This window comes from Balaenoptera musculus, chromosome 8, assembly GCF_009873245.2.
Source record: "Balaenoptera musculus isolate JJ_BM4_2016_0621 chromosome 8, mBalMus1.pri.v3, whole genome shotgun sequence".
Taxonomy (NCBI): Eukaryota; Metazoa; Chordata; class Mammalia; order Artiodactyla; family Balaenopteridae; genus Balaenoptera; species Balaenoptera musculus.
This window is the reverse complement of record NC_045792.1, coordinates 39,226,934-39,252,322: the sequence shown is the minus strand read 5'-3', so window position 1 is coordinate 39,252,322 and position 25,389 is coordinate 39,226,934. Positions and strand designations below refer to the sequence as shown.

The following is a 25,389-nucleotide window of genomic DNA, read 5'->3' as shown; positions in this document are numbered from 1 at the left end:
TCCTAAAAACCATGGCCCTTTAGCCACACCACACCCTCTGTCCCCAGTGTTCATTCTCTCTGACGCTGTGCCTCTTTGCCTCTCAGGAATCCTGGGCTGGAGACCCAGGAAATTATTAAGGGTTCGACAATCTAATCACCTCCCTGAGAGGCATGAGGGTCACTCCCTGTGGTTTATCACCATTAACGTTATCATCGTTTACCAAATAGGAGGTAACTCCACCTTGGTAGATGTGATGGAGGGTTTTTCCAAGGATTAATTTTTTTCTTAACTCAAAAATCATTTTTTGTCTCTCTCTTGGAACCACTAAGAAAGTTATGCAGCATTCATCAAAATTGATCATTACCAATTTCTCGACTAAATATGTATTTCTTATTCATGTCTTTCTCAGTTACTTGAGACATTCTGTGGTTTTCTCTCCCATTCTAGGTCTTATCTCCCACCAGCAAACATTCAGCCTCTTTCTACTGATTCCTCTGTGTCAGTTGGCCCATTTCGTAGTCCCACTCCATTCCCTCCTCAGGCAGAGGTCACCTTTCCAGGTCACTTCCTGAGCAGACTTCCACTTCTCTAAGATATGCCACCTCAGGCTCTTCTTCCCAGGGTCATTTCTTAGTGTTGGGCCGACTTCTCCTTCCCTCCTTCTGCCACATTGTATGTGGGATTACGTGTGGGATTCATCCTTTCACTTCTTTCTCTGCCAGCATCTATCTTCTGTGTTCCCCTGTCCCCACGTTGGCAAGGGGACAGAGCACAGGCTCCCAGCTTCTCCTATCCTGTGGCATTTCTAAGAGAAGTACAGCTTCCCAACCCAGACTCCAGCTTTGTTTGGGGAGGGGGTGTTACTCCAGTACAAATGAGAAAGCAGATGTACACAAACCAAGCTAAACCACAAATGCTAAACACTGAGAAAGTCATACATCTTCTAGAAACAGAAAAGTTATTGATGATGTTTTCTCTGGATTCACTAGAATGTAAATGAGACGAGCCCCTCCTCTTCTGCTGTAGAGCTTGTCCAGGTGCTTTCTAGTGTTTAGCTCGCTGTCCCCCCACCAGTCCTGGTGGAGCTGGGTTTGCATGACTGCTGGTTCTGACAGGCTCCCCTTCCTCCCAGGGGCTGCTTCCCCTTCATCCCCGTGGACAAGGGTCACTGGTCACACCTCTGGCCCTGATTTAAAGACGTCTTAAATTTACATTTTGCAGCTGTCTTTATACTGCTAGAGGCTGTCTTTATACTGCTAGAGGCTGCACCAGGATCACAAGGATTCACTTACAGAAAAAAAAATCAAATTATTCTGGAGTATGTTTCATACACACACAAAAAAATATAGTTCTAATGAAAAGATTTTTGAGAAGTAATTTGCGTCAAAAACTTCAAGGTGTCTAAAAGCGAAGATTTCTACTTCCAGGAAAACACTAATTAATCTTGATGCATCTAGAAAAAAGTGCTGAAAATGATGCTTTTGTTTGGCCTTTTCCCTGTTTTATTTCCAAATTTTACTTACGTTTCATTCTTTTACTTTAGAATAAGTATCAATTATTTACTGCTTGATAGCTGATTTGAGGGTTCAAAATCACTGCTTCTCTCAAACCATTAAGCAAATTTCTAACTAAACAGATGGGCCTCAAACTTGTTTTACAAAATTTATATTTTACCAAATGGGAATAATTAGAAGTGAATAATCACTGTAACCAGTGCATGTATTTAGAAAGAAGTTTCTCTTCTCTTTTTGCAAAACTGTCATATGATGGTGTTCCACGTCTTGCACATGAATTTAAAAAGACAACCATTTCAGTCTGAATTACTGTCACTTATTGTATATAAAATTCTCTTTAGTTTACAACACACTTTAATGCCAGCTGCATCTGAATTTTCACATGAATCACATCTTCTCACTTGTCTTTCCACAACCTTGAAATGTGTCAGCATAGCTATTAATTCCATTGCATATGTTTATTTACTGTGCTGCATTACTCACATTCTGAAAGTGTACAATATTTCCCATTGGCAGTTAATGACAGAAATAAATTGTTCTGCATTTTTTCTAATATCTATGCCAAAAAAATGGACCTTTTTTGTTTGCTTGATAACGTGTCATTAAGGTACTAGAGCAGCACTGTCCAATAGAAATATAATGCAAACCACAAATGTAATTTAAACTTTTCTAGTAGCCACATTAAAAGAAGTAATACGAAATGGGTGAAATTAATATATAATAGTAATAAACTTTATTCAACACAACATATATCCAAAGAGTTATCATTTCAACATATAATCAATATGAAAAATTATTAATGAGATATTTTACATTTCTTTCCATACTAAGTCTTCAAAATCTGGTGTGTATGTTACACTTACACATCTCAATTTGGATGTTTAGTATTCACCGGAAGTTCCCGATCTGTATTAAGATTTCATAAAATTTACAGTTAAAAAAGTAGAGATTTACATACCCAAGTTGTTCCAAACAAACTTGAAAGTGTTCCAATAACTGAATCAAGTACCAAAGAATCATTTTCCTGAATATTTGCATCCACACTGACAAATAATTGACTTGACTTTTATACAAAAGCATGCTAATTTTAAATCACCTAATCTAAGTTAAATCACCAATTCTTGTGTCAACTCAGTATTATTAACATTGAATTCAAAGGGATATTACACAAGTCAAAAAACAACTCAATTTATCAATACTAACAAAGCTTCTTTTTTTGCACTTTCTAGTCAATTTTACATAATGCTGTCAATTATAATTAAAAACTTTCACATATTCCTTCATGTTAGAAAAACCTGTCAAATCATTATTATTGTAAAAGTTTCAATTCTAACATAAATTCTTCTACCTGTGCAGCTAGATCACAAATAAGCTTTTTTTTCCCTTAATGATATCTCCAAATGTCACTCTTTTAGGTATTATTTTCTAATGACAGTACACAAATAGACTCCATTATTATCACATTTTACAGAATTCCATGCTGACACTACATTTCATCGTCCTGGAGTTAGAGCTCTTTTGTGCCCCCGCCCCTTCCCCAAGTGAAGGCTGGCCCACTCTTCTACATGCAGGTTCATGTTAGATTGCTCCCTGGTAGTAAATCTGCAATGCAGGGAGCCCAGAGAGTGCCTTCCTCAACTGGGTAAAGTAATGGATGACCTTCACATCAAGTTAATTTGTCTTTCTATTTGCTAATCTATTGTTTCACATTCCTTTTGTTTATTTTGGAATTTTAACCTCATCTGAAAAATCCCCACTGTTTGAGACAAGGACTTTATCCAAACAAGTCTGTTAAATCACCTATTTGAATATATTTTCATTCTTATTTCCAAATCAGCCAAGAATTTCTGGGGCTAAAGTATTGCAGCTAGGTCTTTTACTGAACCCAGGTCTCTAGGTCTCCTGGAAAATAATATATTATATTTAAGACTTTGGTAAAAAAAAAGAAAGTTTATCTGGGAACCCATATGTCCTATACTGTCTACATGATTATAATTCTAAGCTGTGAATTTTTAGATAAGAATTAATGAATAAGAAAACATATGTCCACATAAAAGCTTATACCTGAATTTCATAACAGCATTATTCATAATAGCTAAAAAAAAAGGAAATACCCAAACGTTCATCAATTGATGAATAAATAAAGTGGCATAGCTATACAATTAAATATTATTAATAAAAAGGAATGAAGTACTGATACATGCTACAACATGGATGAACCTTGGAAGCATTATGCCAAGAGAAAGAAACCAGTCACAAAAGGCCACATGTCGTATGATTCCATTTGTATGAATTGTGCAGAATAGGTAATTCCATAGAGACACAGTATATGGTAGTGGCTGCCAGGGGTTGGAAGGAAGGGAAAATGAGGACTGGTTGCTAATGGGTATATGGTTTATTTTAGGAGTGATGAAAATGTTCTGGAATTAGATAGTGGTGATGATTGCACCACTTTGTGAATATACTCAAATCCACCAAACTGTACACTTTAAGTGGGTGAATTTTATGGTATATGGATTATATTTGAATGAATCTATTATTGATATATAAAGATTATTGAACAAATGATTTTTTGAAAATATCAACAGTGGTTTTTTTACAGCCTTTATTAGCAGTGCCCTCAGCACAACACCCACCCCCCATCTTTACCAACAAGCTACAGGTCTGCTTTACTTATTTTGCATGAAACAATTATTTTTTGCATCTTGAATGTTCTAACTGGACTAGTAGACAAAAGATCTGGACTTTTCCATTCCAGAATCTGCCACTTATGAGCTATGTAACTTTGGACCAAGTCTGGCCCTCAATTTCCTCATCTATAAAAATGGTGATGGATTGGATGACTTGGGTCATCAAATATGTTAATATTTATTTAATATTAATTACATTAATACATATTCATTTCTCTGTGTAATTGAGTGGAGGAGACCTGTTGATATGAAAGGACTCTTCCATTCCTCTCTCCCAGAGAACAGCCAAGTTCTGCTGGAGAAAATCACTCAACAGGTCATGGGCACAAACTTCAAATGAGTATCAACACTGCCAGGAGTCCTACTGTGTTGCTCCAAACAACTAACTCTCCCATTCCCGTTGAAGGCCATCTCAAACCTTCTCCACTCTCAAAAATCCCTCCCCTACCCCCACCTCCACCTCTCCTTCCACTGACCTGACATTGCCTTTTTCCTTCACAAGGAAAATAGAAGCCAACAGGTAGCCCCTCTCCTAGCTCCCCATTTCCAGATGCATATACGTGTCTCCATTCCATCTTCCTTCCTTCTTTCCTACTGCAGGAGCAGAGGGGCTCTTTTGCTTTAGGCAATTCTTTCACTTGTGCTTTGGGACCCACCCCACCTATCTTCTCAGGAACCTGACGCTGTTAGTATTACCCCTTCTCTCTCCCAACTGGATCCTTCCCAACAGCTTCTAAACTTGCTCAAGTCCCTGCTATTAGCCAAATAAAACACTGGGCTCACAGGATTGCTGGTATTTCTAGTTACCAGCTAAAGCAGGGCTACTATTGGGCAATAGTGGAACCATAAACCATGGTTTATAATTCACTTTGTTGGCCAGCTTTGAAATTAGATTTTTCTTGGCTATTATCTTATTTAAATTAGGAATTATTTGCATTAATTCAAATTTTATGCGTTGATATTTTATTCATACTTTTATGTTTCCCTCTTTCATACAGTATGGCCATATTTGGATGCTTCTTTGTCTTTTTCACTAGACTGTAAGCTCATGAGGACAGATCCTGTGTCTGTATCCTCAGTGCTGAGCATAGAGTAAGAGCTCAGTAAATATTTGTTGAATAAATGAATGAAATTCTGTAAGACAGAGCCAGCAAAGGATTATATATCAGTTCATTTGAAATTAGGCTGCTTCATAGATGTGAAATATTTTTAAAAGTATTATACATCATGATATCCAAATGTGAGGACTGAAATTTTTTGATGTTTTTATTTAGGCCATGGAAGCAGGACTCTCAGAGGTGAAAAGTGAGTTACAATCACGTGATGATCTCTTGAGAATTATAGAAATGGAACGATTGCAGTTGCACAGAGAATTATTAAAACTAGGAGAGTGCCAAAGTGCTCCAGAAAATAAAAAAAGGTATATTTTTATATTCAGCAGCCTGAGAAAAACTATTCAAAACATCATGTTTGAATATTTTTAAGAGTTTTATATTTGAAACTAGAATTAAAAGTCAGTCTTGTATTAACATGCTGTTAATTATTAGGTAATATTAGATATTAAAAATAAAGCTAGTAATTATTTTATCTTCAAAATCAGTATCTTTACTCACCTAGAAAATTATATCATGTTCTGATATGTAGATATGTATGTGTCATAATGAAGTCAGAGACTTTCTTAGAACTTTATTCTTCAGAATATCATAAAAACAATAGTATAGAGCTGGTATTTAATTATCAATGTTGATAAATAAGATTTATTCCATATTTTTCAAATGTTTTTATTTTGTTGGCCTTAAACCTGTTACTAACTTTTCACTCATAAATGTTGTATTTATTTTGGCCTCCACACTCACCACCGTGTCAGTTCTATTAAGGGTTTTGTTAGAACAGACATTTTTTTTCCTTTTTTAAAATCAGACAGATATTGTGTACTACATAACCACAAAGGAAATGGGAGTGCAGAGGATTATTAAATGTTTATGTTTGTGAATAGACAGTTTGACTGTTCTAACTAATCACTGATGTTCTAATTCTCATTAGAACTTGAATCCTTCTTACATCTGAAGGCTAATGCCAGACCAATGATAGGATTTTAGAAACTGAATAGCCAAATGGTAAGGGATATTTTATTGAAGGATAATTACATTGTTTTAAAGGCAATAGTTATCTCTTCAAAGTTGTGGGACCTGCTAGCATTTCTCTGAGGTCTACACTTAACAACAAATGGCAAATTAAGATCCATAAAAATGACCTACTGTGCATCTAACCAAGGATGGTAGAATGCCTGTTAGCCAGTTAGCATTATAGAGTGCTCAGATATATAAGCTATATGTCATCACCACTGATCATTAATAAATCCATTGGAAATATATTATGTGCAAGGCACTGTCCCAGTGTGGTGAGTTGGTGAGAAATGTCTTTGCGCAAGGAATGTATATGCCTAAAAACGTAAGAAATTTCCTACAAGAGCAAACCGTTCAACCCATGTCTAGCTCTGGTTTGTGAAGAGCATTGTAGGTATTTTCTCTGGAGCTTCCTCACAAGGCCAATGCTGAATTCCAGACATTGTTAACTGTCCTTCAATACATGATTTAATCTAAAGTCTTGCAGTTATTCACATATTTGGCTAATACAACTCTTCTGGTATGCCTGCTTGCCATCTTCTATTTAAGTTGGTATATATTTTGGTCTCCAAACTACATCTTTCTAATTTGGAAGATATTCTTCAGTTCTGGTATTCTGAGATTTGATGAAAAGATAGATATATAACTTTCCACAGCTTCCATTGTATTTTAGACTTTGGGCAGAGTCTTCTCAGCCTTCGTCTTTCCACTGAAAGCTTCTAATTCTTTGAGTTTGTTCTCATATGAACATGATTCTATCCTCTTTATTGTTTTGGGTTTTTTTTTTATTTAGACTCTGTTTTGTCTTTACAGCTGTATTAAGGTGAAGCAGCCAAGGCTACTGAGTGTAGACACACAATAGCTTTATAATAGTAGCATTATAATGTCTTCATTCATTTTCAGAACCTTTCTCCATAATGCTAAGATTTTGTTAGCTTTTTCTTTTCTTACTTATAGAAATACCTTGGGCTGATATGTTCTGAGAGTTATTAAAAATAATTTCTACATTCCCTTCTTACAAGATAAATGATAGTTCCTTTATATCTTTATATTAGCATGATTATTGTTTTCTTCTTTGAACTTGTGCACATTAAAGCTTGATGTTTGTTCCATTCACTCACTGAAATTTATAAGATCATTATGAGGTTTTACCATTCAGTTCAACATTCCACTCCCTGAATTGCTTAGGAAGAATTAAAAAAATAGGAAATTTCATTTTTCACCTTTTAAAAATCATAGCAAATAAGAGAAATTTAAGATTGATCCTGAAATAATGTTTTAGGAGAATATTGGATAAAATACTCACAATATTTTACTGAGTGGGAAACAAAAGGGGACTGAAAAATAATGTGTTCAGTACATTCTAATTGTACGGGGAACATGTATGTTTTTATACACATATGCACAGGCAAAAAAGACAATTAATATACACAAAAATGCTGACAACAGTTCTTCCTAGATGACAATTTATCGCAGTATATACTCTGATAAACTCTGTTTTCTACAGTTAACATGTATATTTGATAATCAGAAAAAAGCAATCCAGTCCAGACATATGCACCTCAGGGATATCACTCTTAATTTATACCTTTTAAAAGAGCCCTTTATTTTCCATCTTTACATTAGTTATTTCTCTATCATTACTCAGATTTTGTTGTGTTTGAATGTGTGGCTTAAGTTTTTGATTTGTGGAAATTTTTAAAAAGCTCTTTGGAAATCTAAAATTATGCTCACTTATAGGTGGGTACATTCCTCAAAACCCCAGACTCTACCAGGTTAGTCCAGCAATAGTGGAAAGAATGTTTCTTTTCTTGCCTGGTTATCTTTATTTTTCTGTTTTAATGGTTTTGTAATTTTACCAACCTCCCTGATGTGGAAGTGAACATTACCTGTTTCTAGTTCTCCAACCTTCCTATGGAAATGGTACTTTTTACACTAGTTTCTGCCTTTCCTCTCTAGTGTCCATATGTGGTTGCTATTCCATTTTATAAATTGAGCAGCCAAAAAATAGACATATTTGCACTCTCTCTGGGTAGACTGTCAGATTTAATCATTTTGGATCACTTTTACAGAGTAGTGGCTCCCCTCGGACATCTCCTGACATAGTTCCTTTCCACGATGTAGAAGCAGGTCAGGTGTATTTTCTTTTTTTAAACTGGCTCCCAAGCTATTTTATTATATCAAACAGTCTTTTCTTCTTATCCAAAAATCTTATCTACATATGCAAATCCAGTATTCAGCCAATTTTTAATGTATAATTGAAATTCCATATTAATAACTAGGTTTTATTTTTTTCACTAAGACTATTTGCACTCAGTTAAATATGCAAATACTTACGGGACCTGAATGTATTAGAACTTGCCATTTCTGTAACTAGAAATGTTTCCAACAGACTGATAATCTATCTCTGCCTCCTATGATGGCCTAAATTAACAATATAATCATAACAATTTATCAAGTTAAGCTTAATTTTTACTCATTATAATTTGTAGACTTGAATCATCTTATTCACCATCTATTAAAGAATCAGAAAAACAACGGAAAGAGCTGTTCGCAGTGACCCCAGATCAACCAAATCATGAAAAAGAATTGAACAAGGTATGGCAAATAATGAGCTTCATTCTTCCAGGCAGATCTGAAGTCTCTGAATACAAAGGGGGGAAAAAATCTTCCCTCTCACTCCCTTCTTTTTCCTTCTGTGTTTTCTCCTAAGATAATAACCTACCAAGCTGCTAATTCTGACACTCTTCTGTGTAATGCTATAAGAAACACAAACCTTAGGGCATCACTCTGCTGCTGGGAGACCGCCCAGGAAGCACAGAGGGCCTGTGGCTCCGTGCAAGGTAGCTGACCGCAAGAAGTGTGAGAGCAGAGGCCTGCGCTCAACCGCACACTAGGTGCATAAGCTTGGGGAAGTTGCCTATGCGAGCTGCTCATGGTCCTTATTTCTAGGATGGGGATGGGGTAATTAGCCCTACCTCATAAGGTTGTGATGAGGATTAAACAAGCTTACACAACTCTTGCCATGTGCCAGAAGCTGTTCTAAGGGCTTAACAAATCCTAATTCATGTATTCCTCACAACCGTCTTATAAGGTAGGTACTAATACTATCCTCTTTTACATTTAAGGAAACTAAGGCACAGAGAAGGTCAGTAATTTCCACCAATATTATATAACTAGTAAGTGGCAGGGGCCAGATTTGAATCCAGGCAATCTGGCTCCAGAATTCATACTCTTCCTTTAAGTTAAAATCCATAAAATAATGCAAGTAAAGTGCTTAGAACAGGGCCTACCTAGCTCAGAGGAAGCACCTAATAGATGTTGGCTGCTATTGTTATTGGTTACACCCACATTTTGTCATTGAGCACCTAACATGTGCCAAGTACTCTGCCAGGAGCTAAGCAGCTACAAAAACTGTCTTCTCTTCTTCCTCTAGTAAAATTCAGTAATGGCTTTCCCATGAGTTCCTCACGGCTGCTACCCAATTCTCTGGTCTTTCAGTTTAAGGATTACGCAGAATATTCAATGCTATATAGTCTAAACAATTGTTAAAAGTAGGAAAATCCTGGATGTGGCTTTGAATTATCATCCAGTGCCCAGCAAAGTGCCTGACACACAATGAGTAAAAATAAATATTTAGAGAACAAATTTATTAATATTAAGGCTGAAGTCTCGCATAATTGTATAGGGTCATAAATTCAGTTGTTTGTATAAATTAAACAAACATTTATTGAGTATCTAGTACGACTATTGCTATACTGCTTATTTCTGTAGGAAATATAATAATGTAAAAGACAAATCCCATCTCCTGAAGAATTGACCGTCAGGCAGCTATTAAGTGTAGACAAGGTGTTATGAATTAATGATCATTTTCCTTATATTTTTCACATAATCCCATGAAACTGATTTTACTGATATTTTAAAATATAACTTTAAAAACTGTTCTTGACTGGAGTCCCCAGTGAATACATTATGATAAAAGGTTGATTAAATCCTCCTAAAGTATAGTTACACCGTTCTTAACCTCATAGATTTAGGTAGAGTAATAAAACTTAGAAGGAATCTACTGATTTTGCACAGTTTTGATGTGGGGGGAGGGACTGCAAGACACAAATCTCTTTACAGACTCTGGGAGACCTCTAGATAATGCATTGCTGTGCAGAAAAGTTAACAAATGAATTGTGTATAAATAGATATAGTTTCTGGGAAGTGTTTGTAGAGAGCATTTTCATTCTCTTGTAATAAAACCAACAAGAGCCATGTATTATGAATCTTGCAAGTGTTTTATTTCTTTCTCTTTTTTCAATATAGAACGATCTTTAGTCACTTATATTGTGATAAAATTGACATTTTTAATAAAAGCGAAAAGTCATTTAGAGCTAGGTAAATTAATCTCATTTAAAAAGAAATTTTGCAGTATAGCATGTTTTAATATCTAAATGTTGTGAAAATAATGAAAATAGTTTACTCCTTCTTCGTGATAGTATATTCATTTTTCCCCACATTTTAAAAATACCATTTTAAGAGAACATGTTAAACTACACCATGGGGATGCAATCAGCAAAATCCAAATTGGGGCAAATGATAGAACAACCCCATTGTTCATCAAATAAATTGTAAGAGAAAAAATTGGAGAGAGAAGATGGGAGACGAAAGGAGATGTGTAATATTGTCCTGGGGTGAGGGTATTTGTACTTCAGTCTCCTAGTCTACTCTTCTGCTCTTAGGAGCTGGATAACTTAGACCCAGTCAGTTCCTTTCCCTGTGTCTCTTTTTCCATTTTTTTAATGATGGAGTTAGACCATGTGATTTCTAAGGTTATGTCCAACTCTGAAATTCTAAAAATTTTAGTAAAAAGAATAGACTCAGATGAGAGATTGATGGTATAAAGCCTGAGGCTGGACCATGGTTGCCTTACTGACCTGAGTACTTTCCACGTTAGGTCATCCCACTCTGGCTTTTTTCCAATGTGGGAACCACGTTCTAGGGCTATGCTCACAGAGGTTACATAGCACAATGGGTAAGGACCTGGAATCAGACTGCCTGTCACCAAGAATGTGACTGTGAACAGTTATGTATCTTAATTTTCTGATCTGGAATATAGAGATTGTGGTGATTAAATAAGACGATGCATGCAGAGTACTCAGAACACACACACACACACACACACACACACACACACACACACACACACACACACACACACACACACACACACACACACACACATACACATACACATACACATACATATGCATGCACAAAGAGAGGCTTTAAAAAGATAGGAGCCAGTCTCAATGTGTGGACCATATTTAGATCTCAATTCAAACAAGCAAACCTGAAAACCATTCATTACACTTCTGATACAATTTTAAATTTGATAGTGCCTGGATATTGTATGATATTGAGGAATTGTTGTTAATATTGTTAAGACATTATAATGGTATTCTGGTTATGTTAGAAAAGAGAGAGAGCACACCCCTATTCTTTTAGAGATATATCCTGAAATGTTTAAAGATGAAATGAAAAAAAGTTTTTGAAGTAAGTTCTGAGGGGTAAATTCATATAAATCTCTTTGTGAATGGCCCCTACTTAACTCTCCAGCCTTACTTCTCACAATGCGCCAAGTCCCAGCCACTCCAAACTCCTTTTGGTTCAGAGTGTGCCTTCTCCCTCTGACCCCGCTCCTTCACTGCATTCGTTGCCTGGGAGCCCACCTCCATCTCCCTCTTCCATCTGGCTTCCATTCATCCTTCAGTATTCAGTGCGATGTCCCTTCCTCTGGGAATCCTATCCTGGCATCCCCAGGCTGGAGTAAGCACTACTCCACTACATACTGCTGATATCAGTTGCTACACTGTGTTCTAACTGTTTATTTTCCTGTTTCCCCCGATAGACTGTGATTTTTTTTTTTTGAGACCGGTAATTACATACTTTATCTCTGAGCCTCAAGAATTAGAGAGAGTGAACGATTTCTAGAAAGACGGGAGGAGGCTGGACTAAGACAGTGGTAGTAGGAATGGAAAGCAGAGGTGAGATTTAAGAGAGGTTGAAATAGAAGGGACAGAATTTGCTACCTGACTTGATTGGGGAGGATGAGGGAGGGGAGGCGTCCAGGGTGATCCAGAGGTTTCTACCGCGGAAGGTTTAGCTAAAGTTAAGAATATGAGACTCCACCGGCTTAAGAAAAGTAGGTGATGCTTTTTGATGGACACCTTAAGTTTGAAATTTATTGTAACATGATTCTAAAAAACATAGTGTTCAGTCACAAATAGTACAGCATGATTTGGTCCAAAAGAGCACTGAATTTAGATCCAACAGTCCTAAGTTCTAGACCTAGCTCTGCCAGTTAATAGCTTTATGACTTTGAGCAAGTCACTTAACGTCTCTAAGCCAAGTTTTTTCTCCCTAAAAAATGGTTCATCAGCCTCTGGGTTGTGGGTCCAGTGCTCTTCCATGGCACCAAATCCGGAGCGGTGGCTTAATGGGTGTGAAGTAAGTTACACGAGATCAGTGAGTTCCACAGTCTGCTGCACAACACAGTGCAACAGTAAACAGTAAGGTATTGTGCACTTAAAAATGTATTAAGAAGGTAGAGCTTGAGTTAAGTATTCTTACCACACACACACAAAATTAGAACAACAAAGGGACACAAAGAAACTTTTAGAGGTAATTGTAATGTTTATTGTCTTGATTATGGTGATAGTAACACAAGTGTATGTCCAAACTCACCAAATTTTATCCATGAACTATGTGCAGTTTTTTGTATAGCAATTATACCTCAATGAAGCTGGGGGAAAAGTGCTTGGTAATACTTTCCCCACCTTCCTGTCGAAGTCGTCATTAAAGTGGTATCAGTAGTTGGTGATGACTTACCTACAATAGAAAATAGAAGCTAAAAAAAAATTTTGAAATTGGAAGGAAAAAGTAAATGAATCATTACTGTAAGTATCTTTTTCATTTAGCATTGATCAGAAAAGGAGGGTAAAGTGAGGTCTGGCAAAGTTTTAAGATAGGATGGGAAGACCGAACATGGCCAATAAAACCTTTCAGCTGCTGTGTAAAGGATTTGTTACTATTTTCTGGAAAATATCTGCTGCAGATAAGAAGCCAACTCTATCAGGAGGAAGAGTACCATAGCTCTGAGCAGGAAAGAATGAGGAATGAAATCTCTGACCTAACAGAGGCGCTTCATCAGAAGGAGATCACTATAGCAACTATCATGAAGAAAGCTGCCCTTCTGGAAAGACAGTTAAAAATGGAGTTAGAAATAAAAGAGAAAATGTTAGCGAAACAACAGGTACGCAAGCAGCAGGAAGCGCCTGTCCAGGTCACTCTTGCTCAGTGCAAATAGTCGCCTTCCTTATTGATTAATAAAAGCGTTGTATTTCTCGTATTGTTTCTGAGACTAACAGCACAGAAATGCTTTGTGGAGTCACGTAAAACCTTGGTGAGATAATGCAAAGTGTCATCAAACAAGAACCAGGGAAACAAGTGACAGCACAAGAAAATTTCTATAAATCTCATGCTAACATTTTCTAGTGACCCATATTCTGATCACCTCCCACAGCATGCTCTGGTCAAAGATTTCTTCCTGAATTTGTTTTCCATAGTTCTCTTCTATTAACATTTGTATCTTAAAAAAAGCTCCTACTCCAGCTTTTCTTGGACACTTCCCACTCCCATTTCATACCTTTATTTTAGAGTTTTAAAAAATGGATATGAAACACGAAGATTAGTTCATATTTACTGAACATTCACTCAGTGCATAGCGTAGTTCATGGGGAAAAACAGCCATTATAACATTCTACTGTTAGAATACTGCAAGTGACTTCTAAGTCTTCCCTCCCTCCCTCCCCTCCTATTCATTTTGAAATTCCCTCAGTCCCATACTCATCATCAAATTGGTGGCCTGCTACTTGAAAGTATAGGGTTTCTCAATGTTTTTACCCCAAATATAGAGGGGTTTTTAAATTTTATTTTATTTATTTATTTTTATACAGCAAGTTCTTATTAGTTAGCTATTTTATACATATCAGTGTATATATGTCAATCCCAATCTCCCAATTCATCTCACCACCAAATACAGAGTTTTTGAGAGCACCATTCAATAATTTTCTAGGCATATGAGGGTTACTTCACAAATAACAGGGCTATTTCAATCCTGAGTATTATAAAGACAAGAAAAGATTCTGCCTTTGCCCAATTATAAGCTTTAAACTGTGATTAATTTGTATAAAATACAGGAAAACAGCATAGATGGGACAATAGCATTGGTTGCACCTGTAAAGGAAATGGTATTTTTACAGGTGTTAACAGTGATCTGGGTAGTTGGATCATGAATGATTTTTATTTTCACCTTTATATTCTTCTATATTTTTAGACTTTTGTCAAGGAGAATATATTTTGTAATTTACAAAAGTAAACCTTTTTAACGGAAGTGTTTTATACGGAAGTGAGCCCTAGATAAATAAAAGGGCAAATGCTATGTCTAAGTGCTCTTAAGTAGAAGAAATTAGGGAAAAAAATAAATTAGGAGACAAAATGAAGTTGTCACAAAAAAGAAGGAAATTTGGCAGAAGTATCAAGAAGAACAAAATTAAACATGAAATCATATTTGCATATTGTAAAAATTAATCAGGTCATGAACAAATTTAATGGACACTATTATTCAAGCAAGTTTTTAAAACTGTGATTTTTCTGATGGTAATTTGCATACCATAGAAAAATAGAAGTGAGAAATGGAATTTTGGAATAGGAAAGAAAAATATAATGAATCATTATTGTAAGTATCTATTTTTAATTTAGCACCAGTCAGAAAAGGAGGGTAAAGTGGGGCCTGCTAAAGATCCAAGAACTGAATGAGAATACCTGATTTATGATGATCCTGCCTAAGAAGTGTTTCCCTTCACTACACTTCAAAAATATTTACATTAACAAAATAAAATTAATTTTCATAGAATTGTGAAATTTTATTATGAATTTTACATTCACTTTTAACTACTCATCTCCTTTCAGGTCTCAGATATGAGATATAAAGCTGTCAGAACTGAAAACACACACCTGAAAGGCATGATGGGAGATTTAGACCCTGGACGGTACATGGTAATATGCTGAAATCATTCAGTAACTTGAACAGAGAGATTACTTAGTTGGTCAGGATTTACCCAGACATTCTTTACTGAACGCTTCCCACATGTCAGGCATGCAGGAGATGGGGTGGCAAATTATCTTGCACTTAGATTGAATTTACTTTTATCCTCAGGCTAGAACACGTGAATTTCTAGTTTTCTCCCTTGTTCTTTTCTTGCATTGGGCTCAATTCTGATCATTTCCTCAAACATACTACTTCCTTGCTTTTGCTCTTGCTGTTGCCTCTGGAATCCTACCTCCTACATGGCCTGACTCATGTGTCAACTTTCCCCTTGATAAAGCTGCTCCCGAAACTCCAGTCAGAATAAATCATTCCATCTACACTTGGTTTGTATTTTGGTCCGACTTGTTTCATAGCTTATCACTTCCCCACTGGATGGTGAACAAAGACTGTGCCTCTCTAATGTGTGTATCACCAGTACCTCCCAGCGTCAGGAGTATAGACAGTGTTCAGTGAACGCTGGTTGAATAAAAAAAAGGATGAATCTGTGAATGACTGAGGACTGAACATGTGGTTTCAACCAGTGTCTTTACAGGTTTACACAAGGCAACTTAAACAGGTTCTGTGCCTTTCATTTCAAATGTTTAATATAACAGTTGAGGGTTGGTTTTTTACACGTAAAATAGGAGAACTTTTATTTATTGAACTAATGAAATGCCATTGTTACTTGTCTACCATTTATTTGCTCTGAGTGAAAATTCTGAGGTAAAATAATTTTCTGCCATGCAGGGAATGGAGGGAATCGAATATGGCAGTTGCTTAACTTGGCCTCACCTTCCTCAGCTGTAAAGTGAGGAAGTTGGATCAGGCATTTTCCATGGTCCTTTCTTAAGCCAGGATACTGAATTTCCTTTTTTGTCAGTATTTTATTTCTGCTTTTTTAATTGAAGTATAGTTGATTTACAATATTATATAAATTACAGGTATACTACATAGTGACTCACAATCTTAAAGGTTATACACTATTTATAGTTATTATAAAATATTGGCTATATTCCCTGTGTTGTACAATATATCCTCATAGTTTATTTTATACAAAATAGTTTGTACCTCTTAATCCCCTACCCCTATCTCTGTATCTGTATCTCTTTCTTTTCTGTTATGTTCACTAGTTTGTTGTATTTTTTAGATTATACATATGTGATATCATACAGTATTTGTCTTTCTCTGACTTATTTCACTTAGCATAATACCCTCCAAGTCCATCCATGGCAAAATTTCATTCTTTTTTATGGCTGAGTAGTATTCCATTGTGTGTGTGTGTGTGTGTGTGTCTGTGTGTCTGTGTGTGTGTCTGTGTGTGTGTCTGTGTGTGTGTGTGTGTACCACATCTCTTTATCCATTCATCTGTTGGTGGACACTTAGGTTGCTTCTGTATCTTGACAATTGTAAGTAATGCTGCTGTGAACATTGGGGTGCATATATCTTTTTGAATCAGTGTTTTTTGTTTTTCTCAGATACATACCCGTGAATGAAATTGCTGGGTCATATGGTATTTCTATTTTTAGTTTTCTGGAAAACCTCCATACTGTTTTCCACGGTGGCTGCACCAATTTACATTCCCATCAACAGTGTATGACAGTTCCCTTTCCTCCACATTCTCACCAACATTTGTTATTTGTGTTCTTTTTGATGATAGCCATTCCGACAGGTGTGAGGTGATATCTCATTGTGGTTTTAATTTGCATTTCTCTGATGATTAAGAATGTTGAGCATTTTTTCATGTGCCTCTTGGCCATCTGAATGTCCTCGTTGGAAAAATGTCTATTCAGTTCTTCTGCCTATTTTTTAGTCGGGTTGTTTGTTTTTTTGATGTTGAATGTATGAGCTGTTTTTGATATTAACCCTTATTGGTCATATCATTTGCAAATATTTTCTCCCATTCAGTAGGTTGTCTTCTCCTTTTGTTGATGGTTTCCTTTGTTATGCAAAAGCTTTTAAGTTTAATTAGATCTCATTTGTTTATTTTTGCTTTTATTTCCTTTGCTTTAGGAGACAGATCCAAAAAAATATTGCTACAGTTTATGTCAAAGAGTGTTCTGCCTATGATGATACTATATTTCTGTGATAGTGTGTCCTTGTTCTCCTAATAGTCTGTATTCTAGCATCAAAGGATAGAAGCATTCTGCATTCTTCTTTGGGCCTTGTTATGGATCCTGTGATTGGAGTATAGATGGATAAAAAGTAAAGTATGTGTGATTTCCCTGTCTGTTAAGAAAATCTGTGTAACACAAAGACTATTTTTTCTAAACTGGACACACGAAAACATTATTTAGGATCCTGCCCTCATCTATGTCTTTTTTTCTCTCAAAAAATTGTTTTTGTTATTGTTTTACATTTCAATCTGGATGTTTTTGCTTGTGTAGTCTGCTTCGTCACAGCCCCCACTAAGCCTGCTTCACTCTGGCTCCTGTAGGCATTTGGCTTTGTTCATTTATTGGTTTTCATTTTTTCAAGAAATAAAACACATGAAGATGGGTAAAGAAGAAGCTAATTATCTCGGCTCCTATCCCCAATCCCAGTTTGGACTCCAGAGATATTCAGTGCTAACCAGCGAGTGTGTAGCATGCTATAACTTTTTCCTTGCTTGTGTACACACTTAGGAGGGATGAGCTGAGTGCTCTTTTACAGAAATACATGTGTAATATATACATTATTCTAAACTGGCTTTTGACTATGTATCATGGACATCTCTACAAGTCAGTAGAGAAACATCTTTTTATTTTTCTTAATTTCTTAGAAAAAATAAATATATATATACTCATGTAAGGTGCATACAAATTTTAATGAATTGACGCGTAACTTACATACTAGTGATTTTAGTGCAGTCTCTCTTTTTCTCTTGCTTCTCCCCTTCCCTTTCCTCCATTTCTCTAGCCACCTCATAACCCATCCACCAGATAACACGTTAACTATTCAGTATGTATCATTTTGTGTTTTTTCATATATGTTTGTGTGTGTGTGTAGTCATATACCTATTTAGGGGTTTTAATTTTTTTTTTTAAATGGAATATATTTTGCACACTTCTCTGTGTCTTGTAAACTTTGCAGATCCTATGTCAACAAGTTTAGGTCTTATTTGATTGTATAGAGTAGCTTAATAATATCCCATGATGTGAATGTATCAAAAGTCATTCAGCTATTTTTTCAGAATTATGGTTGACCCTTGAACAACGCAGGGGTCAGGGGTGCTGAGTCCATGCAGTCAAAAGTCTGTACATAACTTTACAGTCAGCCCTCCTCCATATCTGAGGATTCAACCAACTGCGGGTCGTGTAGTACTGTGGTACGTATTTAGTGAAAAAAATCCATGTGTAAGTGGGCCCACACAGTTCAAACCCCTGTTGTTCAAGGGTCAACTGTAATTCATTCATAATTAATAACTCTGTTTCTAGATTTTTACACAGATACACAATACTGTCAAAAACATCCTTGTGCATACATCTTGGAATAGCTTTCTGAGAATGGAATTGCCAATTCAAAGAATATGTTTTAATTTTACAATATTTGTTGTCGAATCATATTCCTGCTGTCTCTGTATGAGAGTACCCTTTTCTTTCATCCTTACTGGCAATAATAGGTGTTATTGCTCTTTTATATTTTTGTTGGTCTGATGGGTGTAAAGTGATTTCTCAATAGTAGTATAATTTGCATTTCCCTGACTACACTGAGCATATTTTTGCGTATTTACTGACAATGTACTATAAATTAGTTATATTCTTTGCTCCTTTTTCTCGAGCAAAGCTCAAACTCATTTTCTTTGGGCAATCTTTTTCTTGTCAATTTATAACAGCATTTTTCTAAATTAGTTGTTTCTAATTTTATTTATGATATCTTTTTATCATACAAAAAATTTTAAACTTTTATTTGTCAAACATGTACATCCTTTTGTTTATAGCATCTGAATTTCCTTCCTTGTGTAACATGGTTCTTCCAACTTCTAGACAATACGTATAGTTTATTCAAAGATTTTTATATTTTTCATCTGTCTTTAATCCATTTGAGTTACACTTTTGCGTGTGATATAAAACAGGAATCCAATTTAAATTTTTATATAAATATTAAGCTCAATTAATCCAGTTTCTCCTGATAATTTCCTGTTGGATTCTATTTGGAATTGAATTAAGTTTATATATTATCTTTGAAAGAATTGGCATTTTTATAATAGTAAAATTTACCATCCAAGAATATGGCATGGCTTTCCATTTCTTCATCTCTTATTTTATGCTCTTCAATAAGACCTTACAATTATCTTTGTATAAATTCTGTGCCTTTCTTTTTAAATTTATTCTCAAGCATTTTATAATTCTTGTCACTGTTGTAAGTGGAATATTTTCCTTTTTCCATATCTAAAAACTTACGGCTAATATAGAAAAAAAAGCCAAATTATCTTTTAATTCTAGTAGGCATTTTTCTAGAGGTTCTTAAGGTTTTTGAGATATGCACTTGTCTCAACAAAAATAGTTGTATCTCTTCTTTTCTCCTGTTCATATCAGTAATTTTTGTCATATTGAACTTGCTAGCACTTCTAAGAGAATATTAAATAATAATAGTGATTGTTGACAAATTTGTCTAATTTATGATTTTAGATGAAATTGTTTTAGAGTTTTACTGTTTAGGATAATATTTGTTCTTGACTTATGGTCTTTATTTTGTCTTTCTATTCCTAATTAGAGTTTTTAAGATTTGCTGCCGGTTTTATCAAATGCCTTTTCAGCATATGTGACATCATGTAATTTTTGTCCATTAATTTGTTGATGTGTAATAGACTATGATTGACAGATTTGCTGATATTGATCCACCTTTGAATTCCTGGAATAAACCTTCTTGGTCATTGTATTCATTTTCTAGTGCTGTCATAACAAAGTACCACAAACTGGATGGCTTAAAACAATAGAAACTGTTGTATAGTTCTGGAAGCTAGAAGTCTAAAATCAAGGTGTCAACAGGGCCATGCTCCCTCTGAAACCTGTGTGGGAGGATTCGTCCTTGCCTGTTTATAGCCTCTAGTGATTTGCCAACAATCTTTGGCAATCCTTGGATTGTAGATGCATCACTCCAACGCTTTGTCTTCACATGGCCATCTTCTTTCTGTTTCTTCATATCATCTTCCCTCTATGCATGTCTGTCCCGGTGTCCACATTTCCCTTTTTTATAGAATACCTGTCATATTGGATTAGGGTCCACCCTAATGACCTCATTTTTTATTTGATTACCTCAGTAAAGATCCTGTTTACAAGTAAAATCCCATTCTAAGGCATTAATAATGGTTAGGACTTCAACATATAACAGTCATACTCTAACAGTTTTGATATATTTCTGGATTCTATGTGGTAATATTTTATTTAGAAATTAAGATTTGTGTGTATAAATGAGATTTGTTTATAGTTCTCTTTTTCCTTGCTTGTTATACAGTTATGCTGGCTTTATAACATAAATTGGGAGCTTTCCATATTTATGAGCAGTCTAGCATGGTTTAAATAATATTGGAATTACAGTTCTTTAAAGGTTAGAAGGAGCTTAGCTATGAAACCATCTGGATGTTGAACCAGTGAAGATACACCATAATGGAAAAGAATATAAAAAAGAATGTATATATATGTAACTGAAGTTTCAGTGAAGTAGATTTTCAATTACCTTTCTGTTCTCTTTCAGGGTACCTGGTATATTCAAATTTCACTTCTTCTTAGGGTGTTTGTGGTCATTTTAATTTTTCTAGGAAATCTTTACCCATTCCAGTATGTTTCCTTGTTACCAAAGGGAGTAATATCCTAAAGTTCTTTGCATCTCTTCTATATTCTGTATTTGTTTCCTTTCTTAATTCTAAGTTTGTATAGTTTAGCTCTCTCTCTTTTTTAAGTCTGGCACACAAAGTCATTGCTTATTTTATTAATATTAAAAGTATTGACTTTGGATTTGTTATTATTTATTCTTCCTAATTTCATTATTACTGTTTTTTATTAATTTCCTCTTCCTGATTTGTTTTGTTGTACTTTGTCTAATATCTTAAGATAAATACTGAATTTCTTAATTTTATTTCTTTTTTCTTTAATTGTAAAGGTTTTTAAAGCTATATGTGTTCCTCTGGATATAGCTTTTGCTGCATCCCATCAATTTTGCTGTGAAATGTTTTCCTATATGTTTCTCTTCAAATGCACTCTGCCAGTCATAGAGTGGGCTTGGTCTCTGAGAACAGGATGACCAGGCACACACAAGAGGGCTAATATAACCCAGCCAAGCCCCTCCTAGGTTACGTGGCCCTGCTTGCTCTGAGGGAGGGAAGGAGTCTTCACCAGCTTTCCCTGACAGGAGCCTCACTCACTTGGCTCAGGAGCAAAAGGTTAGAAATAAACATGGTACAGGCGAGATGCAGCAAGATGCCAACTTCCAAGTCTCCCTTACTCCTCAAAACAAGAATATTAGAAAATGTATATCCCACAGAGAAGTTAGCCCTCAAGTTTTAATGAAGTTAGTCAGTTTCACATTGGTTTCTTAAAGCTTTCTTTTTTTCCCTCCTAGCTTTATTAAGGTATAATTGACAAGTAAAATTGTATATATTTAAAGTATACAATGTGATGATTTGATGTATATATACATTGTGAAGTGATTACTACAAATTATTTAACACATCCATCACTCACATAGTTACCATTTGTGTGAGTGCGTGGTAAGAACGCTTAAGATCTACTCTCTTTGCTAATTCTCAGTGTACAATACAGTATTATTAACTATAGTCATTATGCTGTACATTAGATTCCCTGAACTTTTTCATCTTATAAATGAAAGTTTGTATTCTTTGAGTCAACATCTGCTCATTCCACCCCCCCGACCCCCCATCCAGATAGCCCGTGGCAACCACCATTCTACTCTCTGCTTGTATCAGTTTGACTTTTTAAAGAAATTCCACATATAAGTGCAGTCATACAGCATTTGTTTTTCTCTGTCTGGATTATGTCACTTAGCATAATGTCCTCCAGGTTCACCCATGTTGTCACAAATGGCAGGATTTCCTTCTTTTTATGGCTGAATAATATTCCATTATGTGGAATTTTCTGTATCCATTCATCCATTGATAGACACTTAGGCTGTTTCCATATTTTAGCTATTGTGAACAATGCTGCAATGAACATGGGAGTGCAGATATCTCTTCAAAATACTGATTTCATTTCCTTTAGATATATACCCAGATGTGGGATTGCTGGGTCATATGGTAGTTCTATTTTTAATTTTTTCAGGAACCTCCGTACAGTTTTCCATAGTGGCTTCTCCAGTTTATATTCCCATCAGCAGTGTACAAGAGTTCTCTTTGCTCCACATTCTCACCAACACTTGTTATCTTTTGCCGTTTTGATACTAGCCATCCTAACAGGTGTGAGGTGATATCTCATTGCGGTTTCGATTTGCATTCCTTGATGATTAGTGATGTTAATAACTTTTTCATGTGTCTGTTGCCATTTGTACGTCTTCTTTAGAAAAATGTCTATTCAGGACCTTTGCCCAATTTTTAATTTTATTGTTCGTATTTTTGCTGTTAAGTTGGATGAGTTTGTTATATATTGTGGAAATTAACCCCTCTTCAGATATATGGTTGGCAAATATTTTCTCCCATTCCATAGGAATTGCCTCTTCACTCTGTCGATTGTTTCCCTTGCTGTGCAAGAAGCTTTTTAGTTTGGTGTAGTCCCACTTGTCTATTTTTGCTTTTGTTGCCTGTGCTTTTGGTGTTATATCCAAAATATCATTGCCAGGGCCCATGTTAAATAGCTATTTCCCTTGTGTTTTCTTCTAGGAGTTTTACAGTTTCAGGTCTTACATTTAAGTCTTTAATCTATTTTGAGTTAGTTTTTGTAAGTAGTCTACGATAGAGGTCTAGTTTCATTTGTTTGCTTGTGAATGTCTAGTTTTCCCAACAACACTTATTGAAAAGACCATCCTTTCCCCATTGTGTGTTCTTGGTGCCCTTGTCAAAGATTAATTGACTGTACATGTATGGGTTTATTTCTGGGTTCTCTATTCTGTTCTGTATTTATCGCATGCCACAATCACCACAGAATGTTTTCATTCGTTCTATAAATACTTATTGAATGTCTGCTATGTGTCAGGCAGTATGTTAGGATTGTAAGTCAGACTAGATCCTTGAATTTTTGGAGCTTAATATTAGTGGAAGGAGACATACATTAGTGGATACAGACAATTAACTAGATAGTTATGCTAAAGAGTCATAGGAAATTGCAGAGTGCAGGGGGCTGTATAGGGGTTACCTAACCCAGTATTGGGAGTCAGAAAAGGCATCTGAGGAATAATTAGCCAGACAGAGTGGTGGGAATGAGTCATGGTAAGGTAATATAATGTACAGAGACTAGAGATAAAAAGTCAGGGAGACTGGTAGAACTGTATAACAACAAAGAGCTGCTGTTCATTGGGTGTTTACTACATGCCTTGCACTCTGCCGAATACTTTACATACATTAGTGTCTACATCCTTATACCGTGGGTGGGGGGTAGGTATTATTATCCCCATTTCACAGAAAAAGAAATGAAATCTTTAAGTTTTTAAGTAATTTGCCCAAGATCACATAGCTCGTAAGTAATTTGCCCAAGGTCACATAGCTTGATAACTCCAAATGCATGATGTTAACTGTTATTATATCCCGTGGTTCTGTTTCTTCTGTTTTCTTCACTGGCTCCTCACCCTTCTTCCTCTACTCATCCTCCAAATTTGACCTTGGCCCTCTGCTTCTCTGGCTGTGTACTTTCCCTTAAAGGATAGAGATAACATCAAGTTATCTCTTCTGGATCATGGAATGGCTTCCAAGTTGGGCACTTCTCAGACCAGATATGCTTTCTTTACATAAGCTTTCCTTGTAGAACATGTGCTCAATTTCCCATAGGAAGTCAGAACTCTTCACATTCCATGGCTTCCTTACTCTGGCTCACCCACTTTGTTTCCCTGTAGTGACTTGCACAAAGCCTCCACTATAGCTAGAGTAGCTTATTCTCATCTGTGTGTGTGATGCTCATTTCTCATGTTCTTTCTTATTTCCAGGCCTTTGCACATGCTTTTCCTTCTGCCTAAAAATCCCCTTTCCCTACTTCACATGGCCATGCCCTATTAATGTTTCAAGTCTCTCCACATAAATTTTACATGTTATACGAAATCTTCCCTGATTTTCCTCTGTTAATAGTCCCTCCTCGAAGCCATCATAGCATCCTTTACTTAGCACCTATCATACCACAATATTAAAATTACCTGTTTCTTGTCAGCTACCCATCCCCTTACCAGTAGGCTCCCTGAGGGCAGTTATGGTCCTAGTTTACCATTGTACCTCAGCACTTCCTATAGTGCCTAAATATAGGAGGCACTGAAAAAATCTTCTGTTGGATGAGTGAATGAACAAATGAATGAGTGAATGATGAATGAATCAACCTATTATATGTCCTCCACCTTTCCTTTACTTTACGAGAGTAAAGACATACCCTTTTCTTTATTAAATCCTACCAGTCCCTTAAGGGACTAGATTAAATTTTATTTCCTCCATGAATTCATCTCCCATTACTCTAGGGCCCATTTAGTTCTCCTTTCTTTGACTTTCTTTAGCACTTAGTTATAACAATTTAGCACTAAGTTTAGAATTGTCTTCTTTTATTTTTTTAATTGTTTAGTATGGGTATGTTTTGTCTCATCAGTCATAGACTTCTTGAGGGAAGAAGTGGACTATGTTTTATACTTTTTCTTCATATAAAGTTTGGTATAGGGTAGGGCTCAATGAATACTTGTGGATTTTTGGGACTCACCTGTAGTCTAAGAAGCATGAATAAGTTATCATGAAAATCCTTTCTAATATCATTAAAAAGATCACCGAAGCCTTGTCTTATCTCACTTTCTGGATGATCTCAATCCCAATAATTGTTGACATTCATTGA

General features: G+C 35.8%; 1 protein-coding gene across 1 annotated transcript in view; it reads left to right on the top strand.

Moving 5' to 3' along the window:
- Window positions 1–25,389, top strand: part of DEUP1 (deuterosome assembly protein 1) — a 99,979-nt gene that overhangs the window by 44,243 nt on the left and 30,347 nt on the right. Inside the window, 4 exon segments of the mRNA XM_036861435.1 lie at window positions 5,461–5,606; window positions 8,805–8,910; window positions 13,415–13,612; window positions 15,331–15,417. Coding sequence (XP_036717330.1) covers window positions 5,461–5,606; window positions 8,805–8,910; window positions 13,415–13,612; window positions 15,331–15,417 — 537 coding nt within the window.